At 39.5% G+C, this 19721-nt stretch overlaps 1 protein-coding gene across 1 annotated transcript in view; it reads left to right on the top strand.

Annotated features, from left to right (window-relative positions):
- The first annotated feature begins 14312 nt into the window (after positions 1-14312).
- Positions 14313-19721, top strand: part of PLCL1 (phospholipase C like 1 (inactive)) — a 339780-nt gene continuing 334371 nt past the window's right edge. The window contains exon 1 of the mRNA XM_012473240.2: positions 14313-14552. Within this exon, the coding sequence (XP_012328663.2) occupies positions 14313-14552 (240 nt within the window). The remainder of the gene's footprint in view (positions 14553-19721) is intronic.

Below are 19721 nucleotides of genomic sequence, written 5' to 3'. Positions count from 1 at the left end.
ATGTTTTAATATATTACTTTAAAATGTTTTGCTAATGGTGATGGCCTTATACCACTATTAGCTAATGTCTTCATCTTCTTTAAACTTTTTTTTGTGTGTATGTTTTTAATATGCATAAATACTAATATAGAGACATAGTAAATAATAGATACATAAATAGTTATCTTCAAAAACCAACAAGAATTTGCAAACAAAATGTGTGGAAACTCCTACAGAAGAGCATGGTCCTCAAGATCTGCTCCTTTTTGGTTCTCGAGATCTCCTTTTTTTTTTGTTTTGTTCTAGAAGGTGGAGGAAATGCACAATTAAAAAGGCAGACACACTTAAAAAGATGTAAATATAGTACACTAGATATAAAAGGTATTAATGGAGAATAAATGGTAACTTGAGGGTTTTGGAAACACTTTCTGGAAAAGATGATGTCTGAACTGAATTTTGAAGAAGGAATAATGGTTAGTTCAAGGAAGAGGTGGGAAAGGGATTTCATATAACCAAGATGTGAAAGCATGAAAGGCATTTAGTATTCAGTGGACTTCAAGTAGTCTGATAGTCCTAAAGTGTGAAAGAAGAGAAGTGGTATAGCCACAGAGGATTCCAGATATGTAAATAGGAGCCATGGCCACATGTGCCAAAGAGCCTGGACTCTATTCAGCTGGCATTGAGAAGCCAATAAAGTTTAATAGTGGGAAGTCAGATTTATACTTTACATAAATCCCTTTAGCTACAATATGGAGGGAAAATGGATATTAGAACATAACACATGGTCACTGTAATCAACTTGATTGGTATTGGATGGGAATCAGGACAATCCAAAAGTAGACTGAAGTACATGTAGAAATGTGATATATGACAAGAAGGATAATTCTATTCAGTGAGGAGACAACAGATTATTTAATAGTGTTGGCACAAATAAACATTCATCTGGAAGAAAATAAAAATAGACCCCCATCTTATTTTTAAAAATTTATTTGACACTTATACACCCTCATAAACACTTATATAAATATATAAACCAAATTTAGAAATAAATTACAAACAGACCAAATACATAAATATTTTCAAAAAGCAATAAAAATATCGCAGGAAAAGGTAGGATTTACATCTACAATCTAGGGGTGGAAACTGCATTTTAATCAGTAATGGAGACACAAAAATTGTAATAGAACAGATAGACATATTTGATTCTGTGAAAATTAATATATTATGTAGGCAAAAGTTTCCATATAGTTAATAAAGGATTGTTCTAGAAAAATATTAATGTAGATGACATAATAAGGATAATATTTACAATTTGCTGCTTGAGTTCTCTGGGAAGCATATGGAGTTAGGGGTGCAAAGGGTTTATTGGGGGGGTAAAATATTTAGGGGAAAAGGGAGGAGCAAGGGGAGCCACCACACCTGTTACAACCTGACTCAAAGCCAAGCGGGAGCTGTGGAGCAAGGATGTATGTTGGTGGAGTCCTGTGATGGTGGAAATGGAGAAGAGCATGCCCTCAGCTATCACTGCCCCACTTATTCATTGGCCATGGGCTGCCTGAAGAAGAACATTATGGTCTTCGTTCAAATTTGAGGTGGACCCTGAATAAGTGAATAGCTGCAGGCTGTCAGTGAACCATACTCCTCGCAGCTGAGGACTGAGTACTTTATTGTAGCAGGGTCTGTGTGTGGTAACTCCATGTTTGCCGCAAAACTCTTACAAATCATGAGAAAATGTCATTTGATCTAATAGAAATTGGGCAAAGCACATATGTAGATACTTTACTGAAGATCAAGACCAAATGGCCAAGAAACATTTGAAACAATGCTTAGTAATTTGGAAGGTGAAAATTAAAATAACAATAGAACTTTATACCTATAATAATCACAGAAATTAATGAGAGCTACAATACTTTTTAAGGTGGAATGTGAAGTATTGTAGCTCTTTGGGAAAGCTATCTCGCATTATCTATTAAAGGTAGATATACCCCCTAGACTTTAAATTTGACACCTTTTATTTCTATCTTATAGAAATAAAACCTTTGGTTCATAAATATGTGTATAAAAATGATTTTTACAGCATTGTTTGTAGTTGTGAAAAACTAGAAATAAATTGAATACCCTAAATAGGGCAATGATTGAATGAATTATGATATATTCACACCATGAAATATTACGCACTTATTTAAAAGAATGAATTAGTAGCTATTGCAGAAGAGGTAGTGGGATTTTTACTAGCTCTTATTGAATGAAAAAAGAAGATGCAGAGAAGTATTATATTAGTCTGTTCTCACATTGCTGCAAAGATTCTGGGACTGGGTAATTTATAAAGGAAAGAGGTTTAATTGACTCACAGTTCAGCATGGCTTGGGAGGCCTCAGGAAACTCACAGTCATGGTGGAAGGGAAAGCAAACATGTCCTTCTTCACAGGGTAGCAGGAAGGAGAATGAATGAATACCCAGTAAGGGGGTAGGACCCTTATAAAACCATCAGATCTTGTGAGAACTAACTCATTACAGTGGGAACAGGATGGGGAAAACTACCCCTATGATTCAAGTATCTGCACCTGGTCCCTCCCACGACATATGGGAATTATGGGAACTACAACACAAGCTGAGATTTGGGTTGGGACATAGCCAAATGATATCATTCCACCCCTGGCTCCTCCCAAATCTCATGTCCTCACAGTTCAAAATACAATCATGCCTTTCCAACAGTTCCGCAGAATCTCAGCTCACTCCAGCATTAACTTAAAAGTCCAAGTCCAAAGTATCATCTGAGACAAGGCAAGTCCTTTCCTCCTATGAGCCTGTAAAACCAAAAGCAAGTTTAGTTACTTCTTAGATACAATGGGGGTACAGGCATTGGGTAAATGCACCAGTTCCAAATGGGAGAAATTGGTCAAAATGAAGGGGCTACAGGCCCCATGCAAGTCCAGAATCCAATAGGGCAGTCATTAAACCTTAAAGTTCTCAAATGATCTCCTTTGACTCCACATCTCACATCCATGGCACACTGATGCAAGAGATGGTTTCCCATGACTTTGTGCAGCTTGGCCTCTGTGGCTTTGCAGGGTACAGCACCCCCTCCTGGCTGCTTTCCCAGGCTGACATTTAGTGTCTGTGGCTTTGTTAGGTGCATGGTGCAAGCTGTAGGTGTATCTACCATTCTGGGATCTGGAGGACAGTGGCCTTCTTCTCACAGCTTCACTAGACAGTGCCCCTGTTGGGACTCTTTGTGGGGGCTCCAACCCCACATTTCTCTTTTGCACTACCCTACCAGAGGTTCTCCATAGGGCTCTGCCCCTGCAGCAAACTTCTGCCTGGACATCTAGGGGTTTCCACACATCCTCTGAAATCTAGGTGGAGGTTCTCAAACCTCAAGTATTGACTTCTGTGAACCCACAGGCTCAGTACCATGTGGAAGCCACCCAGACTTGGGGCTTGCACCCTCTGAAGCAATGGCCCAAGCTGTACCATGGCCTCTTTTAGCCATGGCTAAAGCAGCTGGGATGCAGGGAACCAAATCCCTAGACTGCACACAGCAGGGGGACCCTGGGCCTGGCCCATTAAACCATTTTTTTCTCCTAGACTTCCAGGCCTGTGATGGAAGGGGCTGCTGCAAAGGTCTCTGATATGCCCTGGAGACATTTTCCCCATTGTCTTGGCAATCAGCATTTGGCTCCTCATTACTTATGCAAATTCATGCATTGGTCTTGAATTTCTTTCCAGAAAACGGGTTTTTCTTTTCCACTGCATTGTCAGGCTGCAAATTTTCCAATCTTTTATGCTCTGCTTTCCTTTTAAACATAATTTCCAATTTCAGATCTCTCTCAAGTTCAAAGTTCCACAGATCTCGAGGGTGGGGCAAAATGCCACCAGTCTCTTTACATAGCAAGAGTGACATTTACTCTAGTTCCCAAGAAGTTGCTTATCTCCATTTGAAACCACCTCAGCCTGTACTTTATTGTCCATATCACTATCAGCATTTTGGTCAAAGCCATTCAAGTCTCTAGGAAGTTCCAAACTTTCCCAAATCTTCCTGTCTTCTGAGCCCTCCAAGTGTCTAGGAAGTTCCAAACTTTCTTACATTTTCCTATCTTTTTTTTGCATGCTCCAAACTGTTCTAACCTCTGCCTATTACCTAGTTTCAAAGTGACTTCCACATTTTTGGGTATCCTTATAGCAGCACCGCACTCTACCTGTATCAATGTACTGTATGAGTCTGTTTTCACATTGCTTCAAAGATACTACTGAGACTGGTAATTTATAAAGAAAAAAGGTTTAATTGATCACAGTTCAGCATTGCTGGGGAGGCCTCAGGAAATTCACAATCATGGTGGAAGGGGAGGCAAACATATTCTTCTTCACAGGGTGGCAGGAATGTGAGTGAATGAGCACCCATTGAAGGGGGAAGCCCCTTATAAAATCATCAGATCATGTGAGAACTAACTATCATGAGGATAGGACTGGGGAAACTGCCCCCATGGTCCGGTTATCTCCACCTCATCCCTCCGACAAGTGGGGATCATGGGAACTACAATTGAAGATGAGATTTGGGTGGGGCACATCCAAACCATATCAATTATGTATAAAATTATCTCTCTCCTTCATTTTTTTGGTTAAACAATGACAAAATATACTTTGTTTACAGACACAAAGACACACACACACACACACACACACACACACAGATGAATGTTAACTTGAGCTACCATGCAAGGAGTAGGGAGGGTTGATGTGGGCAAAAGAGGGAAGATATGTCCAAGACAGGCAAAAGAAGATACAAACAAATTGTCCCAAAAAAGCATGCATATAATCTTATTATGCTGTAATTTCTAAACCTAATAAGAAAGGCAGAATTGGGGCTTACACAGTTTGCAGTAAAGAGATAAATGAGAAAAATAGGTCACAGAAATGGAAATCATTCTTTGCAATTTTATTGGATATATAAAAGTTTTTAGTTTGTACCAGTTTACTAGATGCCAGAAATATTTACTGGCTATATAAAAATCTAACAGTATCCAGCCATATGAATTGAAAGCATGGTTGTGGAAAGCATGGGGCTTCAGTAAACTTACATCTATCACTCAGCAAAGGCTAGATTATATTACAGTAACGAATGACCCTCAAATCCAAGGGGTTTACAACAAACGATGCTTTCTTGCTCATGTTACATGTCTATTACAGATTGGTTTCAGCTCTGCTCCATGCCACTTTCACTCAGGAGTCAGCCACTATCTGGTGAACAATTAATCTCAAGGTTTAGAACAAGAGATCACAGTTAAATTTATACTGGCTTTTAAAGCTTCTGCTTAGAAGGGGTCTCTTCCACTGGTCAAAGCAAGTCATACAAGTCATATAGCTGAGCCCACTGTCAATGGGATGAGGATGTATAACCCTCCTTGAGGTAGGATCAGTAAACATTCCTCAGAGTATAAAGATCTGCTTTATGACAAAGAGTGTTAATGAAGTGTTTCTGTGTGGTCACACTAGTGAATGTTATTAATGATTGGTGGGTGGTGAGAATTAAGATGAGAAATAAGAGGAAATACATTGTGTATGATACTTTTTATAATTAAATAAATGTTATTTTTTTTATCCACTGGATGTTAAGTATAAAGACATTCCTTTTGATCTTATTTTTTGTTTCAATCATAGATCACAGACCATCTCATAACATTTTCAGAAAACAAACAAAGTAAAATCCCTTTAATCCATATTCTGAATATAGGAAAATTATGGTAGGCAGAAGGGTAAAATTTTATTTTAACTATGTATTTTATTTTTCTGAATTTTAGAATTCACATCAGTGTATTGATGAGAAATATGATGATCATCACAAATCAGAAAACATATTCATTTCTTTATAAATTATAGTATCAAACAGTACTGTTTTGTGCTTTTTTGCCCTGAGTTTAAGTATTTGCTTGTCAAAGAATCTTCCAAATAGATTTTATCTGCAGCTATCAGTTTAGTTATTGAAATTTCATTTTGGTTAGGCCAAAATTTGAAGAAAGTGCTGCAGCCTCTTATTACGCAAAATATACCGTGCTTCTTACTTGTTATTCCATTTCACAAGTTAAATTTCAGTCCTTTATTGTTGTCTAATATTTTGGATGTTTCCTACAACATACTTAAACAAAATTTCAAAAACAATTGTAACATTATCTGAATTGTTTCACCAGTACAATTTATATAGAACAGTGAATGGCAAAAGTCCCAAGTGTGGTTGAACAGCTCTTGCTCCTCTACTGTGGGCTGAGAAGAGGCAGTTGTAGCCATGGTGACCTATATGACTTAGTGAGAGTGGGAACTGCAGGATTCTCACAGGGGTTAATGACAGAGCAAACGCTGGCAAGCCAGCTTTCACCAGACATTTGGCCTCAAATGTTTCTTTCTTTCTTACTTTCTTTCTTTCTTTCTTTCTTTTTTTTTAAAAAGAAAGAGAGAGAGAGAATAGGAAGGGGGAAAAAGGAAGAGAAAGAGAGAGAGAGAATGGGGAGGAGGGAGAAGGAAAAGAAAGAGGGAGAGAGAATGGGAGTATTGCTTTCTTGCCCAGGCTAGAATGCAATTTAGTAATGGGTATTGAAAACCTCTTTTATACTGATAATTATACTTAATGATGTAGTCAGGAAGGAATAAGGGAAGAAGATAACAAACAAACAGCCAACCAATATTTAATTTAAACCTATGAAATGCTATGCGGTTACTGAGGAGTGATTTACTTCCAATTATATAGTCACCTTCGGAATAGGTGTGAGGTGGTAATGTATGTTTTGTGTATTTGAAGTGGAGAGTTCTATAAATGTTTATTAAGTTTACTTGTTCCGGGTCTGAGTTCAAGTTCTGAATATCCTTGTTAATTTTCTATCTCGTTGATCTATAGAATCGTTAGCTCTTCTTGTTGCATTGATCCTTTTGCCATTATGTAATGTCATTCCTCGCCTCTTTTGATCTTTGTTGCTTTAAAGTCTACTTTATCAGAGGCGAGAATTGCATCTCCTGCTTTTTGTTTATTAGTTTATTTTTACTCTCTGTTTGATTGGTAAATCTTCCTCCTTCTCTCTGAGTCTTTGTGTATTGTTGCATGTAAGATGGGCCCGGATGCAGCATACTGATGGGTTTTGGCTTTTTATCCAATTAAAATATATATAAGTTTAATACCGGCGTTTGATGCTAGCTGGCTGTTTTGCCCATTAGTTGATGTAAATTTTTTATTGTGTTAAAGTTCTTTGCTTTTTGATATATTTTTGGAAAGGCTGATATTGGTTGTTCCTTTATATGTATAGTGCTTCTTTCAGAAGCTCTTGTAAAGCAGGCCTGGTGGTGGTGAACTCTCTAAGTACTTGTTTGTTCGCAAAAGATTTAATTTTTCCTTCGCTCATAAAGCTTAGTTTGGCTGGATAGGAAATTCTGGGTTGAAAGTTCTTTTCTTTAAGGATGTTAAATATTGGTCCCCACTCTTTTCTGGTTTGTAGGGTTTCTGCTGAGAGATCTGCTGTAAGTCTGATAGGTTTCCCTTTATGGGTAACCTGACCTTTCTCTCTGGCTGCCCTTAGTATTTTCTCCTTCATTTCAACCCTAATAAATCTGGCGATTATGTGCCTTGGGGTTGGTCTTCTTGAAGAATATCTTTGTGGTGTTCTCTGTATTACCTGGAGTTGAATATTACCCTGCCTTGCCAGGTTGGGAAAATTTTCCTTAATGATATCCTGAAGAGTATTTTCCAACTTGGATTCATTCTCTTCATCACATTCAGGTACACCTATCAAACGTAAATTAGGTCTTTTCACATAGTCCCATATTTCCTGGAGACTTTGCTCATTCCTTTTCATCCTTTTTTCTGCATTCTTGTCTTCTCGTTTCATTTCACTGAGCTGGTCCTCGACTTCTGATATCCTTCCTTCTGCTTGATCAATTCGACTGTTTAAACTTGTGCATGCTTCGCGAAGTTCTCGTGTTGTTTTTCAGCTCCATCAATTCACTTATATTCTTCTCTAAATTGTCCATTCTCGTTAACATTTCGTCAAACCTTTTTTCAAGGTTCTTAGTTTCTTTGCATTGGGTTAGAACAAGTTCTTTTAATTCACAGAAGTTTCTTATCACCCACGTTTTGAAACCTGCTTCTGTTATTGGAACACACGTGTAATCTATTAAGCCTTGTTCCGTTACTGATGAGGAATTGCAATCCCCTGTAGAGGGAGAGGCATTCTGATTTTGAGTATTCTCTACCTTTTTACGCGGATTTCTTCCCTTCATTATATATTTGTCCGTCTGTCGTCTTTATAATTACCGACTTTCTAACTGGGTCTCTGACGTCCAACTTGTTGATTCCCTGCGCCGAAATCTGAGCAATCCACTGAGCCGGCCAAAACAGCGGTGTTAAGATTGATGGTGATTTTCTGCCCTGGAATCTCCAGACTCTGCACTAAGAACTGGCGTACTAAGGCACCAGCAAAACCGCCACGCCGGCCACAAGAGTCGCCCTGGCAACCCGTGGAGCTCCTCCACTGGGAATCTCCTGGTCCGTGAGCAACTAATATTCATCTGAAAGTGTGGCGTCCTCTCGTTCTTTGCGCTTTCACTGGGAGGTACGTGCCCGAGCTGCTAATCATCAGCCATCTTGCTTTCTTTTTTTTTTTTAAAGAAAGGGTTCACTTTTTCTAGCTCCTCATTTTGTAAAGCAGACAAACTTCGTATTGTGCTTAACAAAAGAACTATATACCTGAAAACTAACTCTGAAAAAAGGGCTTACAAAAGAAACTATACTTTACTTTTGTCCTATATTTTAATGTAAAACATGCATTTTGATTTTGTATTTATTCAAATATTGCACTCTGCTTCTTCCTCCCAAAAGGTTTAAGGTAGACTAGAACAAAGGCCTATCAATAAGGTCTATAAAATAGTCATAAGAGTCATATACATTATGAGTGGAGAAAAGAAGTGCATGAGAAAAAGAAATATGACTTTGTAGTTTCTTCCAATGGGCCCTATGACATTTAAAAGCGTTAATAAACTTCATACCTTGGTATAAGTTGGAGGATAAAAACCCCAACACTATCATGTAGGTGATTTAGATTTGGGGAATGTACCTGGGATTTGGGGGCTGGAAGGGAGGAGGAACCTATTGTATATTCACTTATGCATTGAAAATGTCAGGCATGGGGTATATATCCGGTTTGAAAAGTTTTCTGTCATAACTTTGTACATTGAAAAGATCCTGCTTGTCAAATAAAACAGACAAACACATTTTCATGGAGGCCTTATTTGTGCCATTTCAGTGGTACTTTTCATAAGTGCTTCTGGCTTCTGCGTCAGTAGGGAAAAAACCCATGACATGAGCTCCAACTCCAGGATCCATGTCAAAGTAAGTTAATACATAGAAAATAAATCAACACTGTCTATTTTTAAAAGACCTTTGCCATGCATAATACAGACTACTACCAGATGATTGGCCTGGAGCTCCTGATAGTGTCTTAGCCCAGGGTCTTCATGGGGTAATTCCTGAGGGATAGGTGTTAATGGACAGAGGCCCAGGCATTCTGCTCTCCTGCAGACAGTAGAGGTTTCTAAACCTCTGAAAGAAGCAGCAGTAATCAGACATTGAAGAATATCATCTGTAATTAAAGATTTCTTAGATTTATTGCCTTTCAGTACTTTAAAGATTTATTAAACTGGGGAATCTAGATCTATTATAAGCCATTCATAACTTCTTATTTTTGTAGGACTGTTATCATGGAGTACACTTTACTTGTTATTTGAAATAAGATTAGTTGATTTTTATGTTTTAGTTACTGAGATTTCATATTTAATTCCTAATATAAGTGACAAAGGAATAACTTTCAAGAAAAAGCTTGAATTTCAAAGAGGTCATATATCAAGTTTTGCTTCTCTTTTATTGACTTGTATGTATTTACTCTACTATAATATTCACTCTACAAATTACTCTACAAATTCTGTTTTCTTGAGCTAGCAAAGCAAAATGATTACCATGTATATTGGGGAGGACTATGACTAAATATAAAGATGCATGCAACTCAACTGAAAATGCTGTATGTCCTTTTCTTTGAATACATGCAATGCATCTTTTGACTTATCAGGAGAATTGTCTCAATATAAAATATTTTTCTTACACATATGTGAATGAGATGATAAATGTGTTTTCTCACGCACTAATGAATCAGTCATGTTGATGGTCCATGTTGATGACATAAAGGTCATGCTGATGTTAAGAGAAGAGGTTGTCCTGGTTAATGTGAGTGGTTCCAGATCTGAAGGAGTGGCTCTTCATTCTCCAAGACAGCTACTGGACTTGTATTTTATGAGAGCTTTAGGTAGCAGGAAGAACGCAAGCTTTGAAGTCACTAACTTGACCACAAATCCTGGTTCATTCACTTCCTAGTTGGCTCTAACTTCAAGCAAGGAACTTGACTCTTTTGATCCTCAGTTTTCTTGTCTGTGAAGTGGAGATCAGAATACTACAGAGAGGATTATCTGGTACATAGAAAGCAGTTATTAAAGAGAGTTCTTTTCCCCCCACTATGACTTCCTGGTAGTATATAGAAAGTCTTAATATTCTCACTGGGTTTTTCTTAGGTTCAGGGTTCTGGACTTCCCTGGTTGGAAGGACTGTATTGACATATCTAGTCTTTTAGTCTGGTCTAGGTATTTTCAGGACTGCTAGACCTTTCTTAGTTCTTATTGGTTGTCTTTCAGTCTAATTCTAGATTTCAAGTCATTCCAATGTATAAGTGCCTTTCTAAGATTTATAGCTGCTTGCTCTAGATCTGTTCTGATTTCTGCTCTAAAATGGAATTCTAGGATCCTTGAGGATGAGAAGTTCTACCATGCAGACAGTGACAGAACCATTTTTCTTTATCAGATTGATTATTTTATTTAGTCACAGGACTGAAAAAGTCCTCTGTCCATAAATATTTATTGAGAACTTATTCTTTTCCAGACATAGTTCTGGGAGCTGGAGATAGAGCAATGAATAAAATTGCAAGGTCTTTCTGCACATGGAGATTGCATTTTACATTTAAGTGAGGCAGAGATGGGGGAAAGTAAAACAGAGTGTGTAAGTAAACAATTCCATGGAAAAGACAGTTTGTTCGCATTGATAAAATCCTGTGGGAAAACAAAACAGAATAATATGAGTGACATGGCATGTGTTAAGGGTTGTAGGGGCAACTTGAGATTTGTAGTTAGAGAAGGCCTTTCTGATGTAGTAACATTTGAATTTCCTGCTTGTTACTATTATTCACATAGTGCCTTCCCACCCCTGCTCACCCCCAAATTCCAATGTGCTAATCTAGCAATTGTCACCATGACCTAGTAAAAGGTTGGGAGGGAAGAATTATAGGTGACAGTTATTTGGAAAGAGGGACTGTTAATGCAGGGGTAGAAATGTGCCCATGGCTGCTGACTTAATTGAATCTGGCTAGTTTCTTCTCTGTTTTTGAAGTGGGTCCACAAAGCAGACTCCACTCCTGGATAGGCACAAGTACACAGGAGGGTTTCTTTTTAAATTGCAAACATGATTATCAGGAAAAGCCTGATGCTTTTGCTGGAAGACAACAATATAAAAGACTTGCTAGATCAGCATCCAACTAATTTACCAAAGCAGAGTATGGATAGAGGCTCAGAGCAAACGAATCAGAGGTGTGTGTGTGTGTGTGTGTGTGTGTGTGTGTGTTTGTTTGTGTGTGTGCATGCTTTCACATGAGGGTGAGAGGGAAGGATGCCAAGGAAGAGAAAAGAGTCCAACTGGACATTGTCTAGTTGAAAGATAAAACATTTTGCAAATTATATGCTATACTTTCTGGCCTATGTTTTTCTTTAAGATCACTTACCTTTAATGTTTGTTAATAAAGTGATGCTAATTTTAATATTTGTAAAAATACATTATTATCATAATGGTATACAAATATGTAGGATGAAGAATCTTTATAAATGATATTAATATCCTATAACAAGATCATGAATGAGATAAAGGCGGTTTTACATTTCTCAGAGGACAACCCAAGAATGGAACTTTTATTAGAGTGACAAAGAAAAATGAAGCACTGACACTGTAAACGACAGAAGTCAAATGTAATGATAGTTGAATATTAAAGGAAAAAATGATAGCCTAAAATAGGATATATTTGTGAGGATAGCAATGAAAAATATTTCCTATATAGCATAGTTGGGAATTCCTTGAACCAAAGGAGATGGAAGACATGTATGGTTGTTTTAAGTCTCTGTATTCACTTTTATTTTCTTCCTCTAGTCTGTGCGTTATAAAGGCATATGGGTTGAAAAGGAAACTTTTATTGGATTACCCCTCCTGTCTTTTAAAGATTAGGGGGAAAAAGAAGCCTTTGCTGTTAGGGATGCAGTTCTCAAAATCTCACTAGAGGGTGGTGTTGGTTTTAAAACCAGAGGTCACCGCTACTCATTACAGTACATTCATTACTAGGCTGTGTTTATGTTTAAAGAAAAGGTAAAGTCAAGCCTTCTCAGTCTTCCCTAGTAGTTGGTAAATGTCAAATCTGAAACCTCCCAAGTGCTCCTTTCAGTTCTGGCTGGTTGTAGCCCAGAGGAGACAGATAAAGTAGTGAAGCTTGATTACCAGAGGAGTTGGGTGGCAGATTCTAATTTCGGCTTCTGCACTAACTGGTAGACAAGGCTCCCTGGGCGGGCCTTTGTCACATCTGTAAAACAAAAAGGATGTCCTAGTTGATACCGAAATCCCCATACATCTCTAAAATTATGAGATTCAAACAAAATTCTTGGTCTAAAATGCTGAATAATTTCTCATGCTCTTGGTCAGACTAAGGAACAAGTAAAATCTCAAATTATTAATTTATTAATAATTAAGATACAATGTAATGTTATAAGTGAAGTTTAATATAGATTCTAATATCAAAGAAATTTAAAATTAAAATGCTATATCTTTTGTCCTACCAAGGAACCTTAGAGCCACGTATTGCAGCTGAGCATTCTATGGATAATTTCAGTGACTTAATGCATCATCCAAAGATCTTTCCCTTCTTGGTCGCCAGCTTACTGGAAATGAGCAAAACATGTTTTAATATAGGATTATATAGAGAAGGGAGGCTGAACCATTGTCAAATAGGAATGTTTTAGGGTAGGGACTAAACTCCTCACCTGCATTTATCTGACTTGGATTGTATCTGTGCTTTGTTAAGAGTCAGTCTTCGAGGGATTTAGTTGGTTTAGTTTCCTTTCGCTTTCATCTGACTCACCTTCCTTGTTATATTTACTCACATTGCAGAATGAACTTAGAATCCTTTCCTGGAACCTGAAGCAAATTATGGAACTTCAAGATCCCAGTAACCCTAGTCTATCTCTGCATGGACTTGACTTCTAAGAATTGGCCCGAGACCCTGCAGTTAACCTTTGACCATGCGAAGCTTCACTCCGTCACCCCAAACTCTTTGACATTGGTACTCAATGCCCTCTTTCCTCCAAATTGCTTTGTTTGGCAGAAGAAGGTTTCTTTCCCCTAACTCTCTGCCTCCATCCTGGATTTGTTGGGTCTCAGGCTCGTTTCGCAAATCTAAACTTCCCAAAATATACACGGAGCGCCTCCGGGTTCGCATAAGCGCGGTTGCGTACACCCTGGCTTGAGTACACGAGCCCCGCTGGGCCGGCTCCCAGTTGCAGAACACATTCCATTCTTCTCGCTCGGGCACACCCCTCCGCAGTGAGGATTGGTCGGGCCGAGCCCCCTTGGCGAGGCGAGGCTCCTAAGAGGCCCAGACGCCTGCCAATCCCCACGGGCTGTCAAAACAAGTCTCCCTCCCTGTCACAACAGAGCGGAGTGGAGGCCGCCGCCGCCGCCGCCGCACTTCCTGGGACCGCTGCGCTGCAGTCCGCGGGCAGGTGGCGGATGCGCCCAGCCGCAGTCGCCCAGCTTTGGCCCCTCTCGGGTCGCGCGCGTCCGGGTTCCGGAGGCCGCCTGGCTGGGCGCCCAGTGCCTTTTGTCTGGCGCAGAGCCGACGTTTGCATCACATTTCGGATACCTCCCTCTCTTTTTCGTCTCTCCTTCTGCCTCCCGCTCACATCGCCTCCCCACTCCCGCCACCGTCTCCCGCCGGACTGCTAGCCACCTGGACCAAAGCCAGAGGACATCTCTGCCCGAGCGATGTCTCCTCTCCAGAAAGTTGCCGCCGCCGCCGCTGCCGCCGCCACGGCCACCGCCGCTGGGCGGTGAAACAAAGTCTGGCGGGGCCGCCTCCCGGTGCAGGAGCGCACCGGTGCCTAGCGGCTGAACTCCGCTGCCGGGCGTCCCGCCTCCCCCCGGGGAGCACGAAACGCGCCGGGCCATGGCCCAGGGCGCGGCCGGCAGGGAGGGTCCGGCGCCGCCCGACGCGGCGGGGGGCGAAGACGACCCCAGAGTGGGCCCGGATGCCGCCGGGGACTGCGTGGCGGCGGCCTCTGGGGGCCGGATGAGGGACCGTCGCAGCGGGATCGTACTGCCGGGCGCCGCGGGGACCCCAGCCGACAGCGAGGCGGGCCTCCTGGAGGCTGCACGAGCGACCCCCCGGCGCAGCAGCATCATCAAGGTAAGCGAAGCCGCACCATTCGGGGAGCGTGGCTGTGGGTGATGGGTGGGCCGGGGACCCGGGCAGGATGTGCGGTGTCCGGAGGCAGCCAGGCTAGGCATTGTTTTCTCCCACCTCCTTCAACGCCAAACCTTCCTTCCTCATCCGGAGGTTCCCAGACTCAGTAGCTCTCAGCGGTGAGACGCACAAGTGACTTTTTTCTCCCTGACAGCAGAGGAAAAGTTCCGCTCTGCGTCTTTGCGTTCTGATGGATGCTTTCCCTCATTTTCTCTGCAAGCTTCACTAAACCGTTGTTGGAGGGAGGAAGGGAGAACTCACGATAAATGCAGACCCACCGGATGGTTGTGCATTGCTTTCCAGCGAAGGGTTAGCTTTTCCTGTACAATGAAGAAAAAGCACAGCTTACTCTCAAGTGAAAAAAAAAAAAAAATCCCCTCTAGACTTAAATGATCCCGAAATCCCAAGACATGTGAACTTTCCCAGTAGGCAGGCAGAGTTTTGAGTGGACCCTGCACTACAATAAAGAGCAATGGAAGAGCCCAGAGTTTTTGAGCTGCAGAAAGCACAACCGGAAAGCAATCAATCCCCCAAGCATTATCCCTGGTCCTTGTGGTTGCCACCACATCCAGGGAAAACGATTCCTGACCCGCTAATCACCTCGCAAAATTTCTCTCCATCCATTTGGCAAGGAATTTGTAAACCTCCATTCTCCCCTTTCTCTTTCCATCTTCCTTCCACTTGGGGCTATTTTATTCTGTTTGAGATTTCTTCTTTCAGGAGCATGACTTTGGGATAAGGTTATTTGGGTAAGAATCCCGAACAGGCTCTGGAAAAGGGCTTCAGTGTGAATGTATGTGAGTAATCAATCATATGCATGTCAGATTAAAATTGATTTTGGTGGAGCAGTCAGTATAAAACTATATATGTATACATATAAATATATATGTGTGTGTGCATACACACACACCTCTCAATGACAACGAAAGATGGACTTTTATTTACTATTGAATTTCTTGGGTGCACTAATACATTCAAAAACTCTGTTCAGGGTGAAGCTGCGTGACTAGTACATCATACATGATCCAAGCTCCCCGTACCAGTCTACCTAAGACTGACCACAGAATGTGGCTCCAGTATAGTCTTTTTCCCAACACTGACACATGGAAGTCTAAAATCAGTGAAGAGGTTTCTATATTAAAAGAAGAGTGGGTGGTAATTACAAATGACTTGTAGTAGTTTCTGTTATCTTGTGGCTTTTTGATTGTGTGAAAAGGAGTGTTCTATTTTGGGTGTAAATTTGGACAAAGGGAAATTACCATTTTGCTTTTAACCCACAGATCAGAAAGCATACTGTTTTGAAATTTAAAAAACATCACAATTAGGAAACACATACATTTTAGATTCTACGATATTGATGCTACATGTTGTCCTGTGCGTGTAAAACAGGCACTGCAAGATACTTTAAAATATATGATAGTAAAGAGCAAAGGGCTCTATAATGTTGTAAAAATCAAAAGCAATGGAGTATAAGGAATATGCAAATTCTTGCAACTGAGTTTGCCACTTTGAATTGTATTACGCTGGTTTATATTCTCAGAAGGGTCATTGCTGAGTAATGGTGTCTCTTTTGTTTTGAAGTTTCTTTTTGTGAGAAAAAAGGAGGGAGACAGCAGAGTATTAACTTGATTTTCCCCCTTTTTAATAGCAAATGCAATTAACATTTGGTAAATGGACTTTAAAATGAAAGATATTCGAAAATAAAATGAGTTATTCTGTTAGGCTTTTATTGAAAAAGTAACACATACCTATAATTTAAAAAATCAAATGTTGCAAAGGAGTGTGAAGGGAAGACCCTCAGACACTCCACATTCCCACTTACCTAGTCCACCCGCATAGATGTTAACACTTTCTTATGTATGTTTCCAAATATTCCATGCATATGTAAGAATGTATAGCTATACATATCTATGATGAACTATAGCAGTTCCTGATTTATACAAAAAAATTTGGCTAGAGCTTTTCAGACCTCATAGCTTTAAACATTTTTGAAGCCTAGAGGGTAGTCTAAGGTCATTGTGTTGAACAAACTAATCTTCAAGGATAATCTGGTAGGTCTTTGGTGGGCAGCATTCATTGGGATCTATTCCCAGAGGCCTTAACTCCCTTCTGGGGGTAAAAAGGCAGGTGGTAGGCTCTGTTCCACTCCTTCTCTGAGATCAAGAACCATTCTGTTGACACTCTTGAATCAGCTACCCTGTGGTTTGTTCCCTTTAGCATAGTAAAAATGAGTTTCTAAAAAAAGTCTAGATCATATAAGAAATACATAGCACATGTTCTATATTGAGAGAAAATGCATTTTCCACAGTTTTGCCAAGAGTTTTTTTTTTTTTTTAATCTGGCATTGAAATATATACAAAAAAGAAAGGTTTTAGTATATTTTATATTAATCAAAATATTAAACGCTGTTCCAAATAGCTATAGTGCAGTAATAATTGATATTCATGATCATAACGCTGAGCCACTAAAAGATTGGGAATCATCAAATATTAAATTCTTTTCAGCTCAATTTAGGGTATTGTTTCAGACTAGTGCTATCCTGGCAGAAAACAGACTGTCTTGTATATTAATAAAAAGAATGTTTTCAGTAAATTTGTCCTCCCTAATTTGTGAAAACATGTGTTTAGTTGAGAAAACAATTTCCTTCTGAGCTGATGAAAACAATGACAACATTTATCTGTATGCATCTTCAGAAATTCTTTCTGCTGTCATTGTATTTCTTCCCCTCATATAACCAATCCTAGGTTTAAAAACATTTAATGTGAGAATTAAACTAAGTTTTCTTTAATCTGTCTACTTTTTCTTATGTTTATGGTGTGATTGTTTCAACAGCATTGACATTGATAAATGCTGCATGTTTTTCTGGTAAGTGCATTGTTATATACCACAATAATGCAATAGAATTCATTTTAATTTATTCTTGATGACTTGTAGTTTGAAATGACAAGTTAGATACTGCAGTACTGATAATGTCTAGCAGTTGTTTACTATTCTGCATTTGAATATATTTCTAATTAAGAAATAAGACCATTTATCTATCTAGTACTTGATATCAAACTTACATATTTAAAATATTTAACATTTTAGAGTATAGCTTATAGCTCTATAACTCTGTAATGTTCTGGAAATAGGAAGTAGCATAGCTTATTTACTATATTAGATGGTGGGAACTGAACTATATATATATTTTAAAATAGCAGTGGATTTTTCTTCCATTGCATGTAACACATTGACGAGTTCTACTATTTTCTACTCCCTTTTGTTCTACTTAAGAACAAATTTTCTAGGCAAGGAAGAATAGAAATTGTCACTTGGATATCATGAACGTGGGTGTGGGGGATGAAGATGGGAGTTGGGAATGAGTACTGCGACCTGCACTGGAGCAGCTACTTGGGTGTTATTCATGTCTCATTATTTTATATCATGGCGAGTCCCACTCCATCGTATTCATCGTGGGCTGGTATGGTGGATTTCTGAGCTGCAGCCTCAAATATGCTTCTTGGGTACCAGATGACCCCTATCAAGATTATTGCTTTCCTCGAGGGGCAAGAGGAATGCAGTTCACATTAAGTGACTACTACTGTGAGTCAGATACTAAACTAGGAGCTTTTGTAAATTTCTATCACTTAAACTTCACAGGAAACTCTCTAAAGTAGGGAAGGGAGGCACAGAGAACTACTGTTAAAATGTGGAGTGATGACTGAAAGCCATGTCTGCTTAATTTCAGAATTTGTGCTCTTGGGCTGGTTCTCAGATGCAAGAAGTCCACAATTCATGAATACTTTCTAGGTTAGAAACAGCCTGAACACATAAGACAGTGACAGAAGAGTATGCATTTTAGGTCCCATGGTTTGTGGGGTAAATTATCTTTTCTCAGCCCTCTTTCCCCCAGTTCAGAAGGTTTGGAGCTTGATGATTCTAGAAAGGGATTACAACCTTTTCTGTCTTTGGCTATTTTTTTAGGCTTGTGCTGTACTTGAAAAGGTAGAGCAATCTGGCAGGTGTTCTGCTTGGTGTCAATACATGAAGCTGACACCTGTTGTTTTACCCCAGGCCCACTTCGCCCATGCACTGCAGACAGTGGAGTCTGTGAAGTGTTGTATTCTCTTTTAGGCTGATACACAGATGGAAAAAATACCTGAGTCACAGGAATATATATTATTCTAGGGGAGTAAGAAAATGAGGAATTTTCATTTGGAGATCTGAAAGTGTGTGTTTTTAAAAATAGAGACTGTTACAAAGGGAAATTAAATATGATTAAAAATCAGTTAAAAATTGTAGGCACCCTATGGATTACATGGGTGTTTATAGATTGACCTGGGAATTAATCAGCATTTATAGATTTTATTCTCTACAAATATGTGTTAAAAGTTCCAAATAACCAACTTGTGGATGGATTTTGGAAAAATAACCAGATTGTACAGAGGAGCTGACCAGCCTTTACTTTACTGTAAGGGTTGCTGAGAGTGTGCCCTGGTGGCTTCAGTTGTGATTGTCCTCCTGAGATGTGATTCAGCTGCATGAATGGCATGAACCTCTTAGGTAGATCTGGTTTATGATCCCTGAAACTTCAGTTAGAATATTTATGTTCTCTCACATTGCTGTAGTAACATGGCCACATTTCACCTTAGAAGTGGTTGCTTCTAATTGTAGTGCCTTTCTGATGTGATTTCTTATAGCACCTCTCAAGAAAATTAGGAATAAACTTTAGGTAAAGAGCATTGTCATACTTTGATGAAAGGTTTTATAAGTGTCTGTTGAGTAGTGTTTGCTGCTACTATTAGAGTTTACAAAATTTGTTTTCCCTTTTGGAAAATATATTAAAGTGAAAAAGTGGAAGTTAATCACATAGCCATTGAGGGGTTAAACACGCTTTGTGATTGAGACTGAATAGTGTTTTCCCAACCTTTCTCTTTTTACAATGGAGAAAACAGGTAATTAAATTTTGTACAGTAAAATGTCAATTGAACATTTATTGCCAAATAACACCTCAGGCACAGCAGGGCATTATGAAAAGATATCAAGAGACAGCCGACTTTACCTTGGTTCTACTGAACAAGCAATTCATTAATTGCTTCTAGGCAATGCCAGAGCAAACTAATCAGGCAGTGG

The sequence above is a fragment of the Aotus nancymaae genome, unplaced genomic scaffold (genome assembly GCF_030222135.1).
Source record: "Aotus nancymaae isolate 86718 unplaced genomic scaffold, 86718_ANA_hifiasm-v0.15.2.pri h1tg000008l, whole genome shotgun sequence".
Classification (NCBI taxonomy): Eukaryota; Metazoa; Chordata; class Mammalia; order Primates; family Aotidae; genus Aotus; species Aotus nancymaae.
Note: the sequence above shows the minus strand (reverse complement) of the source record. Positions and strands in the feature narration are given on the sequence as shown.